General features: G+C 46.0%; 1 protein-coding gene across 5 annotated transcripts in view; it reads left to right on the forward strand.

Annotated features, from left to right (window-relative positions):
• The window catches only part of LOC118357511 (pleckstrin homology domain-containing family A member 1-like), a 36,101-nt gene extending 18,544 nt beyond the window's left edge, over window positions 1–17,557 (forward strand). For 3 of the 5 annotated variants that reach the window (XM_035734670.1, XM_035734671.2, XM_035734669.1), the window contains 9 exons: window positions 689–734; window positions 4,058–4,155; window positions 6,816–6,938; window positions 9,876–10,016; window positions 10,608–10,676; window positions 12,395–12,459; window positions 12,757–12,820; window positions 13,106–13,195; window positions 15,714–17,557. In XM_035734670.1, the coding sequence (XP_035590563.1) occupies window positions 689–734; window positions 4,058–4,155; window positions 6,816–6,938; window positions 9,876–10,016; window positions 10,608–10,676; window positions 12,395–12,459; window positions 12,757–12,820; window positions 13,106–13,195; window positions 15,714–16,091 (1,074 nt within the window). In that variant the 3' untranslated portion in view covers window positions 16,092–17,557. The other 2 variants (XM_035734672.1, XM_035734674.2) reach the window with 2 other exon arrangements.
• Window positions 17,558–18,128: the final 571 nt, after the last annotated feature.

Here is an 18,128-nt window from a genome sequence, read left to right on the forward strand (position 1 = left end):
CTGACAGACACAGACATGGCAAACCACAGTCTTAGGTGTGAACATCCGGTGTTTCCCTTCGGTGTTTATTTATTTGGTGGTGGCAACCATCGTGGGGAGCTGTGGGGGTCGTAATAGCCGTGGTCAGCCCATTGGCGTGGTTTAAATAGGTCCATATTTGGCGGCAGAGAGAGGAATGTGCAGTTTTATTTTGTTGGCACATTTCTTATTATTCTGTACATTTTTCCATGTAGCTGAGACATTTTTTTTCCCTTTGAAAACAAAGCAATTCTATACATTTTTCCATGGCTAATTCTGTGTTCTTATGCTCAAACAATATAATATAAAACCATTGGGGACGCCAATCGGGGTCCCTGGGGATGTGCCCTGCGTGTCCTGTCAGTAATCCAGCCAACACAAAAAATCTCCTAAATTCTTATTTATTTTTAAATTCTCCTTCACAGTCGAGCTTTTATTTATGGGGTTTTGTAGTTGTTAAAGATGTATATTATAAAACAACATACAGGTAAAGGACCTAGTCTACATACTTTCTGTTTAGTCATTTTAAGGTTCTACTGAAAGTGTTTTTCTATCCCGAAAATGAATAGCAGCGGTCGGGTGCCATTGCTAAGTGCATATATGGGAAACATTAACATCTGCCCCACTTTCACTCATTATCTTCCTCTCTTCCTATCACTCTCTCTCCTAGGTGAGTGATGCCACCAAGCTGCGACCGAAGGCGGAGTTCTGCTTCGGTAAGTCATACAACCTTTGAATTTGACACAGTGGATCCGTGAACCAAATGTTTGCAACACTCGATGGTGGTTTTTATATGTGTATGAGTACTGTATGTTTTGACTAGCGCAGTGATATTGTCTCTCAGGTTGGCGGCATTGTGCTGTCTGAGGGGGCTGTGAAGGAGGAAGCAGGGGGCACTGGGAAGGGAGCGTTCGGGGTTTGGTAGTAGGCTTGTAGCAAGGAGGCCCCTAACCTTCAGCTATTGTTCATCAGAGTGGACCGGACAAACACACTGTAGGGGGCTTTGTCAACTGCTCCCCAGGGGATTCAAATGAGAAACCAGGGCCTCGCAACATGTGCTTTACACACACACACACACACAATACTTAGGGTCTTCAGTGTCATTCTCTCAGGGCCCCTTCATACCAATTGGACTAGAATGAGTTAGTTCACTGAGGTGGATGATGTGAGGCCCCGTGCAGCTCATAGATGGTAGCCAGTAATTGCACTGTTCACCTGTCCTCTCCTTCCACAGTCTCCTTTTCCCTCTTTTCCTCCCTCCCTACGTTGCGGAGGTTTGGATGGGACAGTTTCCTATATGACGTGCTGTTGTTCAACAGGCCCTTTGTCCCTCAGCGGCACCAGTCAGGAGTATAGCTCCCCCACACTCAATAGAAGGAAGCAGTAGGATGAACCGCCTGTGACTGCAAAGCGCTGGCTTGACCCAAGCAAGTCATTGGATGAGGGGGGTGTTGGGGTCTCGCGCTTTCCTGCATGACAGGATGCTGGCGTCCCAATCGGAACCCACCCTCTCTAAATCTCTGGGATATTTTTAGCCTCGTTATTTGCATGATCCAGATCCACTTTTGGATTCTCCCCCAATAGTCCCATCAATCTATTCCGCCACTACACGGGGGGTGCTCTGGTGAAGCATTGTGAGGCTCATAGAAAAACTGAGAAGTTGAGTGGGATGGTGGAAGACTGATACACTGAGTGTACAAAGCATTAGGAACAGCTGGTTTTTCCATGACATAGACTGAGCAGGTTAATTCAGGTGAATGCCATGATCCCTTATTGTAGCTGAAGGGAAGAAGACTGGTAAAATAAGGATTTCTAAGCCTTGAGACATGGATTGTGTATGTGTGCCATTCAAAGGGTGAATGGGCAAGACATACGATTGAAGTGAATTGGAAGGGGTATGGTAGTAGGTGCAAGGTGCACCGGTGTGTGTAATAATGGTGCTTAACATGCATTTTGAATGATTACCCCATCTTTGTACCCACACATACAATTATGTGTAATTAACCTTTGGATGGTGCATCAATTCACCCAGTCACTGCAAAGATACAGGCGTCCTTCCTAACTCTGTTGCCAGAGAGGAAGGAAACTGCTCGGGGATTTCACCACTTTTTAAAACAGTTAGAGTTGAATGGCTGTGATGGGAGAACTGAGGATGGATCAGCAGCATTGTAGTACTAACCTAATTTACAAAGTGGAAAGAAGGAAGTCTGTACGGAGTAAAAATATTCCAAAACATGCATCCTGTTTGCAATAGAGCACTAAAGTAATAAAGTCATTTTTTTTCCTTCTTTTTTTTTCTGGATAAAAATAATTATTTTTTGGGGGGGGGTAAACACAACACATCACTGTGTACCACTCTTTATATTTATCAAGCATGGTTGGTGGCTGCGTCAAGTTTCTATTTATTTTATTTAACATTTATTTAACTAGGCAAGTCAGTTGAGAACAAATTCTTATTTACAGTGACGGCCTACGTTAAGGATATGCTCATCATCGACAAGGAGTAGGGAGTTTGTGAGGATGGAAAGAAATGGAATAGAGCTAAGCACAGGCAAAATCCTAGAGGGAAAACCTGGTTCAGTCTGCTTTCCCATGGACACTGGGAGACAAATTCACCTTTCAGCAGGACAATAACCTAAAACGCAACCTGTAACACAGTCAAATGTGGAAATAGTCAAGAAGTGTATCACTTCATTATCACTGCATTTTATGGATGGTGTCCAGTTACACTGTTTATGGGAAATAGTGTATTGTAGTATACGGCCACTGGAATATGTATTGATTAGTCTCTTGAGGGTTGTTGAGGGCATCAGCAATGGTGCAATTGATAAAAGGCTGGATTTTTATTTATTTTTACAAATCACCAATTGCATCATTTCTATTACATTTGTTAACCAGCCACTGAACTAATGGCAACATAATGATTAGACAACATATTTCATTAAATAACTTGTACGGTTTGAGAGCATCACGTTTAAAATCACAATGGCCAGGGACAGAAGAGCTTGTAATCACCAAGGTTCCTTTTTAGAGATTGTTTGTGTTTGTATGTCTTTGTGTCCAGAATATTCGTTTTCTTAATTGCCATCTGTAATAGTCTGTTGTATAGCAATGGCCAGCATTCTAAAGGCGTCCTCTGTTATTTGTTGAGTTATCCCAGGAAGTTCCAAATTTGGATCACTTGGACTTGTATTATTTCCCAGTATGACAAATTTCACTAAAACAACCCTAATTTATGTTTCGTAACATTATTGTTTCAATGATAGTGCATCATCATATTTACCAAATTCCCTGGTTTTTAAGACCAGATCCACCAAATACAATGTGCCATTGCTGTTTGAAACGGTCATTTTTAATGAGAACGTTTACATTCCAACTTGTCTCATCATTCCTTTATCAGCCTGCAAACATTCTATTGCGTAGACTCCCATCAACAAGACATAGAAAAGTATGACTATTTTGGAGTGGCTATCATATTTTAATACCATCAAACCTTTGCCACCCCAAAGCGGACACATTTGACCTCTGGCCCGTGGACTAGTAGATTCCTATTTGGGATGCAATAAAAGTTCTCTCCCTGGATTCTGAACTTGGGATCCTGTCGACTGTTAACCGCATGATATTCTCTGAGTGCCAGACTAGTTAGCAGGAATATATTACAGTGACGCATGTGGACCTAACTGACAGAACTGCTACTGTTCTCTTTTTGAAAACTGACCAGATCCTAGAATCTATCTATCTATCTATCTATCTATCTATCTATCTATCTATCTATCTCTCTCTCTCCTCTCTCTCTCTCTCTCTCTCTCTCTCTCTCTCTCTCTCTCTCTCTCTCTCTCTCTCTCTCTCTCTCTCTCTCTCTCTCTCTCTCTCTCTCTCTCTCTCTCTCTCTCTCTCTCTCTCTCTCCTCTCTCTCTCTCTCTCTCTCTCTCTCTCTCTCTCTCTCTCTCTCTCTCTCTCTCTCTCTCTCTCTCTCTCTCTCTCTCTCTCTCTCTCTCTCTCTCTCTCTCTCTCTCTCTCTCTCTCTCTCTCTCTCAAGTCATCAATGCTGGTATGAGGAAGTTCTACCTCCAGGCCAACGATCAGCAGGATCTGGTAGAGTGGGTCAACGTGCTCAACAACGCCACCAAGATCACAGTGAGTGCCCCGCCCTGCTACCTGTCATAAGTAGCACTTTGTCACAGCACCACCTCCTGTAGTACAAGACTGCTCCCATCTCAACCCCTCTGGGAAGGATCTGTTATTCACAATGAGCATGTGTTAGCCCATTTCAGCCAGCGTGAGTGGAAGTTTTTACAGGACAAGAAGGGCGTGAGGGAGGACGATGACAAGACAAGGGCATACCACGCATGTGTCTACTGTCAAGTCAACAGGGGAGAGACATACCTTATGAAACAGTCATTGCACACAGTGTTACGGTCTGCTGGGACCAGGAGCCCATATCTGTCTCCTAGAGGGCATCGAAACCCCTCTGGACGGGGGGGATCATTTCCATGAGTGCGTCACTGACGGCCAGGGCAACGAAAGTGGCTTACTCTGCTCCTCTCCCTCTCCTCTGACTAGCCCTGGAATACACGCATGCACACATACACAGGCAGGCACTTACACGCGCGCACACACAGACCAGAGCAGGCAGGACAAAGGGGAAGGCGTGTGTCGTGAGTCACGGACGGTCTCTACAGATTTGAGGGCTTCTGAAAATAATGCTCTCTCTTTGAAACGGCAGTGCAGGGACAGAGCAGAGCTGTGTGCCTGTGGATCAGCTTTCACAAAGATGCATGGAGAGGATGTCTCACTCCAATTACTCTTAAACCACATCCATGTATGAGGCATGGACTGGGCGTTGAGTATAGTAACGTAATAATGAACTTTTATAATGACTTCAATACAGTGTTGTGCTCGTCATTGAGTTATATCCTGCTGCTGACAGACTGCAACACAGTCTCACTGTTACTCAACAAGCTCCCATACAAAGTCTCACTGTTACTCAACAAGCTCCCGTACACAGTCTCACTGTTACTCAACAAGCTCCCGTACACAGTCTCACTGTTACTCAACAAGCTCCCGTACACAGTCTCACTGTTACTCAACAAGCTCCCATACAAAGTCTCACTGTTACTCAACAAGCTCCCATACACAGTCTCACTGTTACTCAACAAGCTCCCGTACACAGTCTCACTGTTACTCAACAAGCTCCCATACACAGTCTCACTGTTACTCAACAAGCTCCCATACACAGTCTCACTGTTACTCAACAAGCTCCCATACACAGTCTCACTGTTACTCAACAAGCTCCCATACACAGTCTCACTGGTACTCAACAAGCTCCCGTACACGGTCTCACTGTTACTCAACAAGCTCCCATACACAGTCTCACTGTTACTCAACAAGCTCCCGTACACAGTCACACTGTTACTCAACAAGCTCCCATACACAGTCTCACTGTTACTCAACAAGCTCCCGTACACAGTCTCACTGTTACTCAACAAGCTCCCATACACAGTCTCACTGTTACTCAACAAGCTCCCATTCACAGTCTCACTGTTACTCAACAAGCTCCCATACACAGTCTCACTGTTACTCAACAAGCTCCCATACACAGTCTCACTGTTACTCAACAAGCTCCACTGTTACTCAACAAGCTCCCATTCACAGTCTCACTGTTACTCAACAAGCTCCCATACACAGTCTCACTGTTACTCAACAAGCTCCCATACACAGTCTCACTGTTACTCAACAAGCTCCCGTACACAGTCTCACTGTTACTCAACAAGCTCCCATACACAGTCTCACTGTTACTCAACAAGCTCCCATTCACAGTCTCACTGTTACTCAACAAGCTCCCATACACAGTCTCACTGTTACTCAACAAGCTCCCGTACACAGTCTCACTGTTACTCAACAAGCTCCCATACACAGTCTCACTGTTACTCAACAAGCTCCCATACACAGTCTCACTGTTACTCAACAAGCTCCCGTACACAGTCTCACTGTTACTCAACAAGCTCCCGTACACAGTCTCACTGTTACTCAACAAGCTCCCGTACACAGTCTCACTGTTACTCAACAAGCTCCCGTACACAGTCTCACTGTTACTCAACAAGCTCCCATACACAGTCACACTGTTACTCAACAAGCTCCCGTACACAGTCTCACTGTTACTCAACAAGCTCCCGTACACAGTCTCACTGTTACTCAACAAGCTCCCGTACACAGTCTCACTGTTACTCAACAAGCTCCCATACACAGTCACACTGTTACTCAACAAGCTCCCGTACATAGTCTCACTGTTACTCAACAAGCTCCCATACACAGTCTCACTGTTACTCAACAAGCTCCCATACACAGTCTCACTGTTACTCAACAAGCTCCCGTACACAGTCTCACTGTTACTCAACAAGCTCCCATACACAGTCTCACTGTTACTCAACAAGCTCCCGTACACAGTCTCACTGTTACTCAACAAGCTCCCATTCACAGTCTCACTGTTACTCAACAAGCTCCCGTACACAGTCTCACTGTTTACTCAACAAGCTCCCATACACAGTCACACTGTTACTCAACAAGCTCCCATTCACAGTCTCACTGTTACTCAACAGTGTAGCAGTGTCTCTCTGAAGCCCCCAGGCTAGAGTTGATGGAAAATACACTAACAAGCAGGCAGGGAGTACATCACATCACTACAGAGACTGCAGAGGGACACATCTAACAATCGGAGCATGCTGTCTACTCTGCTGGTCCTAGACTCCTGGCTCCTGATGCACTCTGGGAGTTGATGTTTATTTAACATATTCCAGGTGCCAAAGTCGGGGGACGGCCAGCCCAGTGCAGAGATGCCTCAGGAGGTGCTGGGTTCCATGAAGCAGATCTCCTATAAGACGGAGATCATAGGAGGGGTACCCATCATCACTGCCACACAGGTAAGGAAGGATCACCAGTCTGGCCCAGCACTTAACGAACCCTAACCTTGCCCACTCATATGAACATGCGTAGAGTTGCAAAAAAAATGAAGTAACAAATGATGTTCTCAGGTTTTTCAGAAGTCCTGGTTAGAATATTCCTGGAATCAAGAAGGAATAAGCAGGATATCCAGGATTCCTTCACCTGGGATTTCTAGAGAAAGTGGGACATTTCTGGGATTTTGGGAGAGTTACCGAAAACTTCTGGACATATCTGACATATTTATGTCATATCTGACATATATTTGAAGGCCACCTACTCTGTTGTAGCTTGGAGCACTTCAGTCAAGTGTGGTTTCAGACAGTTACAGGCAAGGACATTCCGAGACTTGTCCCGAAGCCACTCCTGCATTGTCTCGGCTGTGTGCTTAGGTTCGTTGTCCTGTTGGAAGGTGAACCTTCACCCCAGTCTGAGGTCCTGAACGTTCTGTAGCACGTTTTCATCAAGGATCACTTTGTGCTTTGCTCCGTTCATCTTTCCCTCTGGGTCTCCCAGTCCCTTCCGCTGAAAAACATTCCCACAGCATGATGCTGCCACCACTTCATCGTAGGGACGGTTTTGGCCAGGTGATGAGTGGTGCCTGGTTTCCTCCAGATGTGATGCTTGCCATTCAGGCCAAAGAGTTCAATCTTGGTTTTATCAGACCAGAGAATCTTGTTTCTCATGGTCTTGAGAGTCCTTTCGGTGCCTTTTGGCAAATTCCAAGCAAGCTGTCATGTGCCTTTTGCAGAGGATTGGCTTCCGTCGGGCCACTCAAACAAAAAGGGCTGATTGGTGGAGTGTTCCAGAGATGGCTTTCCTTCTGGAAGGTTCTCCCATCTCCATCAGAGTGACCATTGGCTTCTTGGTCACCTTTCTGATCAAGGCCTTTCCCCGCCGATTTCTCAGTTTGGCCGGGCAGCCAGCTCTAGGAAGAGTCTTGGTGGTTACAAACTTATTCTATTTAAGAATGATGGAGGCCACTGTGTTCTTGGGGACCTTCAATACTGCAGAAATGTTTTGGTACCCTTCCCCAGATCTGTGCCTCGACACAATCCTGTCTCGGAGCTCTACGGACAATTCCTTCGACCTCCGTGCATGGTTTTTGCGCTGACATGTACTGTCAACTGTGGGACCTTATACAGACAGGTGTGTGCCTTTTCTAAATCATGTCCAATCAATCGAATTTACCACAGATGGACTCAGTCAAGTTGAATAAACATTTTCAAGGATGATCAATGGAAAGAGGATGCACCTGAGCTCAATTTCAAGTCTCACAGCAAAGGGTCTGAATACTTACTGTATTTAAATAATGTATTTCAATTTTTTTATTTTTTTATGAATTTGCTAACATTTCTAAAAACCTGTTTGTCATTATGGAGTATTGTGTGTAGATATTTATTTATGTATTTTTTCAATCCATTTTCGAATAAGGCTGTAATGTAAGAAAAAGTGAAGAGGTCTGAATACTTTCCGAATAAACAGTCAATAGACGGTCTGTCTGAAGGTGTCCATGGATCAGGCCATCTTTTAGCTAGACAGACAGTGACAGACATTGAATATAGTTTTCCACTGACTGAGGAGCTCAGTCACTGTATGTTTGCTGCTGTGTATGAGCTATGAGCAGTACAAATCATATCCTGTCTTGTGCTGGTATCTGGTGTATAGCCAATAGTAGCTGAAAGTGAAAATTCACATCCAGATGCTCAAGCTATGGCCTCTGATGTCACTTCCTGTGTGGGTGGTGTTGCAGTGGGCCTCAACTTCTGCTTGACACATGCAACAGGCAGTGAATTGTCTATCATATCTCTAGCCACTGTAGACGATGTGGTGGGGGGCTTTTCCCACACTCATCTGATTCTGCATTTCTGTCTGTGCGTTGGCGTGCCAGATTGGTTTTGTAGTTGTGTGTGTTTTATTTATTAAACTTTTATTTAGTAGTGGGAAATGCAATGAGACCAGGGTCTCTTTTTCAAAGGTGCCCTAAGCACAGCAATACAAGAGTATGAAAAATTGAACTAAGATTAAAAATATAGATTGTGTTTGTACTTTATACACTTATAAACTCAGCAAAAAAAAGAAACGTCCCTTTTTTCAGGACCCTGTCTTTCAAAGATAATTAGTAAAATTCCAAATAACTTCACAGATCTTCATTGTAAAGGGTTTTAACACTGTTTCCCATGCTTGTTCAATGAACCAAAAACAATTAATGAACATGCACCTGTGGAACGGTCTTTAAGACACTAACAGCTTACAGACGGTAGGCAATTAAGGTCACAGTTGTGAAAACTTAGGATACTAAAGAGGCCTTTCTACGCACTCTGAAAAACACCAAAAGAAAGATCCCCAGGATCCCTGCTCATCTGCGTGAACGTGCCTTAAGCATGCTGCAAGGAGGCATGAGGACTGCAGATGTGGCCAGGGCAATAAATTGCAATGTCCTTATATGAGACTCCTAAGACAGCGCTACAGGACAGACAGCTGATCGTCCTCGCAGTGGCAGACCATGTGTAACAACACCTGCACAGGATCAGTACTTCCGAAACATCACACCTGCGGGACAGGTACAGGATGGCAACAACAACTACACGAGTTACACCTAGGAACGCACAACTGGTGCAGTTCATGAGGAGGAGATGCACTGCAGTACTTAATTCAGCTGGTGGCCACACCAGATACTGACTGTTACTTTTGATTTTGACCCCCCCCTTTGTTCAGGGACACATTATTCAATTTCTGTTAGTCATGTCTGTGGAACGTGTTCAGTTTATGTTTCATTTGTTGAATTTTATGTTCATACAACAATTTACACATGTTATGTTTGCTGAGAATAAACGCAGTTGACAGTAAGAGGCCGTTTCTTTTTTGCTGAGTTTATGTGTATGTGTATGTGTCCTCCCTCCTTCTCCGTGGTGCAGGAGCAGGGCGACGGGGGGCAGAACGGAGCAGACAGGGGGGGCCTGCGGAAGGCCCACAGCCAGCTGCCCTACTTCCTGGGGCGGGGGGTGCAGGACCAGGCGCTCATCAAGGCTGGATACTGTGTCAAGCAAGGAGCCCTGGTTGGTAGACAGTAGAGGAGGATGCTCTCTGGGGGGAGGGGAGAGAGTGCTGTAGCAGCCTACACTCAAAACCATGGATATATTCAGGAATGCAGTGGAAAACGTTTTGCACAGACAATGAACATGAGTGTTTCTTATTGGACAATTCCAGGTAGTCGCTCCCTGTTTTTGTTTGTTTTTCCCTTGGATGGTACCTAATGAATACACCACAGGCTCAGATAGATTCTCTGTCAGCTACAAGCATTTAACACTACCAGTGCTGTGTGTTTGTTGTTGTGTTAGGATGATGATGAGTTAGAAAGCAGTGGGATTCTGACCAGATATTTTGGACACAGCCAGGGTGCTGAGGGTGAATTATATCCCTCATTGTTGTTTTACCCTTAACCTACCTTACCTTCTCTTATCCCCTATAAATAGACCATATTAACCACAGTGATCCAGCCATTCTAAAGCAAACCGTGGTCCTATACAATATCAGAATAGCAATCATTTAGCCACGCTCTTAGCAAGTCGAAGGATTTGCAGGTGCTGGAAATGTTGATATCCACTTTGTATATGACTTTGGAATGTTTGTAACTTTCTCTTGCGCAGATGAAGAACTGGAAGAGGAGATACTTCTTACTGGAGGAGAACGCGGTCAGCTACTTTAAGTCAGACCTGGTGAGTGGGAATGTCTCTTCTCTCCACCGCTGCGGCTGTGAGCGAGGTGACACACACTCCACATAAAGTGTCCTTGAGCCGCCCACCCGCCTGCCCCATCACACACACATGCAATACAAAGGCGCTGTGTGACCCCGTTGGCCAGCAGTTCGTCTTTGTGTTGCACCTGTGTTTCACAGACCCCTAGAGCCCCGGACAGACGGGGACACACACACACCAATCAGATAAGAGTTGACTCCAGGCCTGTGCATTGTTCACGGCTCCCAAAGCTCTTGGCACAGCCACTAATAAATAGGACTTCCAAATCGAGAAGCCTGGTTTTGACTTCTCCTCTATGAGGGAAAGGTTAGATTCCTTGCGTTCACATTCTGAACTGTGGCTAAATGACTGCTAGATTGTTGATAGATCTGTTTTGTCCCGCTCACATTCTGCACCTCCTCTCTCTCATGATCTGAGAGGTAGAGAACGAGTTCAGACAAGAGGGACGCGTTGTCTGCCTCTTCCCCCTCCCTTAGGAGTGGTTGGTGTGCTGCTGCAGTGGAATTAGCTTGACTCCCATTGGCCCTAACACTGGGCCTGAGTGTGTGCTTTCTCTGTTCAGACTTCTTCGTCTCTCCATCCTCTCCTACTGAAATGCCATTAGTGCCTCTATCCCAGGGCCAAAGACATGGTGAGATACGTCTCCTATAGAGATGATAATGCTGGGGTTGCGCTATTGACTGTCCCCGGGCTTGCAACATCAACATATCCAAGTGTTACTGGTCTGAAATGGCTTGCTGGTTTAGCGGTGGTGCGCGCTAATAAGCGTTTCAATTGTTGACGTTGCTCGCTCGGAGACCTTGAAGTAGTTGTTCCCCTTGCTCTGCAATGGCCGCGGCTTTTTGCAGAGCGAAGGGTAACGATGCTTCTCGGGAGGCAGTTGTTGATGTGTGCAGAGGGTCCCTGGTTTGAGCCCAGGTTGGGGCATGGAGAGGGACGGAAGCAAAACTGTTACACAAAGCAGACACACAACATATCCAGACAAACACATACACTGTAATCTCATTGTGTGTGTGTGTGGGGTTATAGGGGGACTGGGGTATTGCCTTTGGGGATTGTTGTCTCAGCATGTCGTGGAATGCGTCGTGAATTCCATTCCTGGTGCTCCACTTGTGGACAGCGTAGCATGTCCCAGCGTGTGTGTGTGTGTGTGTGTGTGTGTGTGTGTGGATGGATGGTTGGCAGCAGGTGGGCAGGCATCCTATTATGTTCCTAATAATCTAGCATAATGTCAGAGAGCCTATTGTCAATGATCATATTCTTAGTCCTAGAACCTTTTAGCAGATGGGGAAAATGAGGCACGTCCTCAGTTTAGTCCTACGGTGGATGAATTTCTGTCCCCTAGCTTCATTCTAGGCCTGTGATAGCTGTTGTCCAGGGTGTTACGTGCTGATGCTGAGCCTCCCGTAAAAAGCAAGCGTGACGAAACGCCCTGGATCAGAGCTAGGCCTGTGAGGGCAGATCACGAGGACTCCCCTTCTACCCTCTCAGCCTGTCCTCTCTGTTCAGGGCACGTCAGGGACTAGCTCCTGTGCTGTCATGTTACACTTTGGATTGTTTATGTCATGTTGCTTGTGTTGAATTAATGATGTATTGTGATGGTGTAACATGTTCTGTGGCTATTTCCTCTTTCTCCCTTTCTCTTTCTTTCTTTCTTTTCTCTCTCTTTTCTCTCTCAGGAGAGAGAGCCACTGCGTGTGATCCCACTGAAAGAGGTTCACAAAGTTCAGGAGTGCAAACAGAGGTCAGTGTCTTTTTACTCTTTAGTCACTGAGCTAGACAGATTGGCTATCGACACTGGCGGGACAAGTGCCAAGGTGATAGGGGCTGGGAGGGAGATGTGGGCCATGTGGGATGCAGACCTGGCTGCCAACTGTAGCGTCCTCACAGATGAGAAGTGTAAATGTTGGATATGGACTCACAGAATTGGCTTACTGTCGTCCTTCGACGGCGACGCGCTCTCTTACGTTCACACCCAGTGATTTACGCTACTGGGACGTTTGAATGTTATTGAAAGAGGTTTTCATGTCTTTCTATCTAGTGACTTAATGCAGAGGGACAATCTATTTGAAGTGGTCACTAGCTCAAGGACCTTTTACATACAGGTGAGAACCATTCTTTCTCCAGTTAATGTCTGAATATATGGACTGAATTCCATTGAAGAGATATAGTTACTGTCCATTGCCATTGGCACACAGTAACCTATTCTGTCTGTCTGTCTGTCTCTGTCTGTCTGTCTGTCTGTCTGTCTGTCTGTCTGTCTGTCTGTCTGTCTGTCTGTCTGTCTGTCTGTCTGTCTGTCTGTCTGTCTGTCTCTCTGTCTGTCTGTCTGTCTGTCTGTCTGTCTGTCTGTCTGTCTGTCTTCGTGACCCCTCTTCCTTCCTCTGTAGTCGGACAGTCCAGAGGAGATGCACAGCTGGATAAAGGCCATCTCTGGAGCCATTGTGGCCCAGCGGGGGCCTGGACGCTCAGCTGCCTCTGTACGTATTCAGTCTTGGGCTGGGCCTGAGCCACTGGTCCTCCATACTGGCTCTGTCTGGCACCCACAGGGTGTCACAACTTTCAACACTTTAGTTCCAGCCTTGTATTACATGACACACCTGGTTCACTAACCAAGGGCTTGATGGTTAGTTGGATCAGGTGTGTTTGTGATGGGCTAGAATAAAAACCTGCACGACATGTGGGTGCCCAGGAAGAGTATTTGGAGATCTCTGTTCCGAGGGAGAAACTTGACTGTTTTTGCAGGGAACCATATTTGATCTAAATCCGCTGTTCCGGTTTGGCTAGAATGTCTCTAGTTAGTCTGTTTCTGGCTGTTGAAGAATAAACGTTAAGATCCGGTTTGGATGTAAGCCATTCACCCACCCACCACCCCAGCTTAGAAACCTAGACACTCCAATCACAGTTGGAGGAGGGGTTACAGGTTTTTCATTGACATACTGCAGGTGTAGCTTTCACTACAGTACACAAGGCAGTATTCTATCTCTACTCGACCTGGTGACGCTGCTAGATACCCCACCTCGAACCGTAACCGATGGTCGCACCCGGCACAGAATAGAAACCCCCATCTCCAAATCCAGCCACTCTCCTGTTCTCTCTCTCTCTCTCCACCTTGCCTCTCTCCCTTTCTTGGCTGGAGTGTCCTCCCCCCATTCTCTCTTTCTCTCTCCAAACTCCTAACTAAGCGGTGCACTACTGTGTTGTTGCAGATGCGTCAGGCCCGTCGGCTGTCGAACCCTTGTATACAGAGGTATACATTCCGCAATGGTGAATGCAGCACGTATGTGATTCCCCCGTGTCGGCCAAGCAGCTTCATTTCTGTTTTGCCAAGTAGTAGTCCTAGGTTGCGTCTGAAATGGCACACTATTCCTTAAATAGTGCGCTACTTTTGACCAAGGTGGAGCTCTGGTCAAAAGATGTGCACTATGTAGGGAATAGGGTGCCATTTCAGACACAGTCCAGTGTAGTGGAATGAAGCTTTGACTGCTTACTCCCCTCTGAAACACCCAAGCAAGCCCAGTTACTAGATAGTAGATAGACTTCCATCTCACGCTTGAGTGCTGATCATTAGCCCCTCCCCCTTCTCCATCCTAACTGTTCTGGACAGACATCCTCTAATCTGCCGTTGATTGACCAGACTAACTCGCCTGGTCCACATGACATCACTCCTCCTCCTTCCAGAGATCAGTAATCGACTGGTCTGTTCTTGACAAGGCTTCTTGGAAAACTCCCTCTGGCATCATTGGTTACCTTTTTCCTCAACTGATTTGAATGCATTTCTTAACACATTTTGTGACTTCCAGGTCAGTTTTAGGATATTTTTTTTTACAGAGTTCCCGTTCCTTTATACAGACAATGGGAAGGGAAAAAAAGAAGAAAAGAGCCATCTATCTGGCCTCTTTCTATTATAGATAGACAACACTTACGTCACTGGGTTCCAATGTAGGGTGGGGCGCTGTAGTGCAGTAGTCTGTAGTACAGTAACCTGTAGCTGGTATCTAGGCCTAAGGCTGGTGTTGCATGTTCCCCGACCTATCCTAGAAATACACACACACACACACACACACACACACACACACACACACACACACACACACACACACACACACACACACACACACACACACACACACACACACACACACACACACACACACGCACACAGCAATCCTCAAGGTTGACCATTACAGTATATCTTCATTCATTCTTTCATTCATTCTTTGTCTTCAACATCTTACACTTACCAATTTTGAGACTTTTTAACACTTCCACATGTCTTTTAGAGTCTCTCGTTACTGTTTTGGTTTGGGGAAAGTGTGTTGAGTAGTTTGCAGCCTTTCATGCTCTCTAATGACCCAGTAATGCTGTGATTCTTGTCAACATGTCGTCGTGCACCCCCACCCCTTCAACACACACTTACGTTCTCCGAGCTCTGCCCATTTATTCTGATTTCACATCCCTCTGCCCTTCTTGTCTCGAATCTCACCCTGTGTGTCACTTTTCCCACTTTTTCACTCCCTTGCTGGAACTCGCCATTCCTCTACGGGTTTTTAGCTCGTCGTAACTGGTCATCTTTTCGCTAACGTTTGGCCATCTGTTTTCTTTGTTTTGTCTCTGTCGTGTTTTTCAGAGAGTCAAATTTGACAGTGAGATACTAACATTTCCCAAGTGAGCTCTACTGTACACTCAATGTCTACTGTACCACCACTGTCTGTGCTGCCATCCTCCTCCTTCAACTACATCTGCTGCCTCAGTCTGCTGCTGCTTCCCTCCAGCTTCCTCCACTACTCCTCTTTGCTCCTGCACCACTATAGATACTACCACTGCTTCAACTACTGCTGCTGCTGATGCTGTCCTACCTCCCTTTGCCACCCTGTGCCACTGCCCCTGCTACAGCTCTGTGACTGACCTGACTGACTCCCCTGCATCCAGTGCTTCTGAATCTGAATGACTTTGTCCCCCTCCCTACCTCCGTTCCCTCCCCCCAACACTCTGCAGGAGCACAGTGACCACACCCCCTCCGCCTTCTACTGTAGCAGCAATCAGGCGGGACCCCCCGTCCCTCGCTCGCCCATCCAGGCAGAGCTCCCCTACCACCAGCCACAGGGGGGCCCGGGCCCTGACCTGGGACAGCCAGGACTTCTTGGGCCTGCTGCCCTGGCGAGGCCACCAGGGGCCACCACCACCGCACCGCTCCCGCCTCTCTCTCCAGGAGACCCCTCGCCTGTCCAAGTGAGCGCCTCGTCCTGTTACCCCACCAATGCCCACCAGGAGGAGCTGTCGCCATGGAGACGGCGCAGCAAGGTAGAGGGCGACCAACCGGAACTCTCCTCCCTCGGCTTCGAGGACTCAGACCTGCATGTCAGCCAGGTGTGAGCCTCTAACCCTGACCCCTCCTGTCAGGATTCACACTGACAGAAAGGGGACTGGACATAGTGGACAGTCATCAACAACGACAAGAGGAAAGCCAATCAAACGTGACCAATCAGCGCCAACCTGGCCCTCAGGTAGACAGGAAGTGGTCCCTGGCTGTGACCGTTGATCGTCTACTCTCCCCTGTATCCAGACCCTCTCTTAACACAGCAAATGGCGTGACGTTTCAGGGCAGGGAGACGCCGTCAGATGTTCTATTTCAGTCTCTTTCGTTGTTGATATTTCTGTTGGGTGTTGCTCTTTCTCTCTTGTTGTTGGTATTGTATGATTCCTGGACATCCTCCCCTCTCCATTGGCTCAAGAGGTTACAAGAGGTGGACTGGGTTGGCTACTCTGCTGAGAAACTCACAAATCATTTTTTGTCATTAGTTCCCACTCCACTTCCTCCTCCCAGACGTCACTTGATTTACTGTTATCAGGGTTTTTAAAAAAGTGGCTAGATGTTATTTGTGTTCATAGTTATGTAAATGAAAAAGTTGTAACTGGTGTCAATGAGACAACCCCACTCACACACAAAAACATACACGCGTGGTGTAGACTTGTACTTTTAACACATCCATTTGAGCTTCTATCCAAAGCAAGCCGTTGTTGAAGCACATCATGAATCCCCATCCTAAAGATAACTTTTAGCAGATGAATTTCCCTGCAGCTTTTTCTTATTTTCAGCTGCGTTTTTAGAAAGGAAGTGGGTGTTACGTGTTTATATTTTCTGTTTCTATTCATCATTTAAAATAGATATGCTTTTGAGTCCTGTTCATATGAGAGTTACACCTGTTGTGTTTTAGACTCTCTCTCTCTCTTTCTTTCTCCCTCTCTCTCTGTCAACCACACACACACACACACACACACACACACACACACACACACACTGTCACACCTCTGTTCTTTTGTTGTTGTCGCCAAATGAAGTCCTGCGCTGTATTGTATGTGCCTGCCAATGTTAGCATGCATTTGAATAGAGACTTCTCCCTCAGGAGGACATAAACAGGACATGTATATGTGCAACACATCTATAGGCCTCTTGGCAGGGCCTTTCAAATGGCACCTTGTGGAAACTCATGTGGGCAGACAAGCTGCTCACTGCCCTTGATCTGTTTTCTGGGTGTTCCTTTGTGGTCCTCTTCTCTTTTCTACTGTGCGACTATTTTACTACTTTTCCCGTATGCTGTGACAGTTTGTGTGTCTGTGGGGAGGCCTTCTGTGCCTCTCAGCCGTACTCTTCCTGTAACTTGTTACTGTGTTGCACACCTCTACTGTAAAGCTGGTAAAGTGCCTGCGTTCTCTTTTTATAGAGAGAAGAAAGAAAGAAAAAAAAGAAGATATTTTGACCCTTTTAATTGTGTACCTGATGCTCTGAATCATGTGCATTATTTATTAAGTGGAGTTTGAGAATAAATCAATGGATTCAAGTTGGAGTGACTTTGCTTCTTTTTTGTGTTGACTCAAATCCTTTAAATGTCTTCTATTTTTTTAGGTTGGACGCAGTCAAAACAGAAAATTGACACTAGTGCTGAAGGAAAGAACTACAAGCCCGTGTTTTGCTCAAATATTTTTCTATTATATACAATGTCTGCTATGTTCACTTCTTTTGTAACCCCCACCTTTTCCAGCATGTTATTGTAGATTGCATTTAGAGGTGTAACCCATTTCTTTGTTTTTTACCGTGTTTTTCAAAGTTGATACATCAAGGCCTGGTAAGACCAGAGGAAAGGACTTGGCAATGCAGGGCTCTACTGCCATCTGTTGGCCTTGCTTTTTGGCATCTGTGGCCAACTGAGGTATTTAGCAAATGTCTCTCATTCATCTCAATTTGGTGTTCGGAACAAAGGTGAATTCCATCAGTCTGAATGATCAAGGCCACATCATACACTTTAGGCTGCGTCCAAAATGGAACCCTATTTCCTGTGTAGCGCCCCATAGCCCATACAGATCTGGTGAAAAGTAGTGCACAAAACCTCAACTTGGAGATGGCCAGTCCCC

Source organism: Oncorhynchus keta, chromosome 24 (genome assembly GCF_023373465.1).
Source record: "Oncorhynchus keta strain PuntledgeMale-10-30-2019 chromosome 24, Oket_V2, whole genome shotgun sequence".
NCBI classification, from domain to species: Eukaryota; Metazoa; Chordata; class Actinopteri; order Salmoniformes; family Salmonidae; genus Oncorhynchus; species Oncorhynchus keta.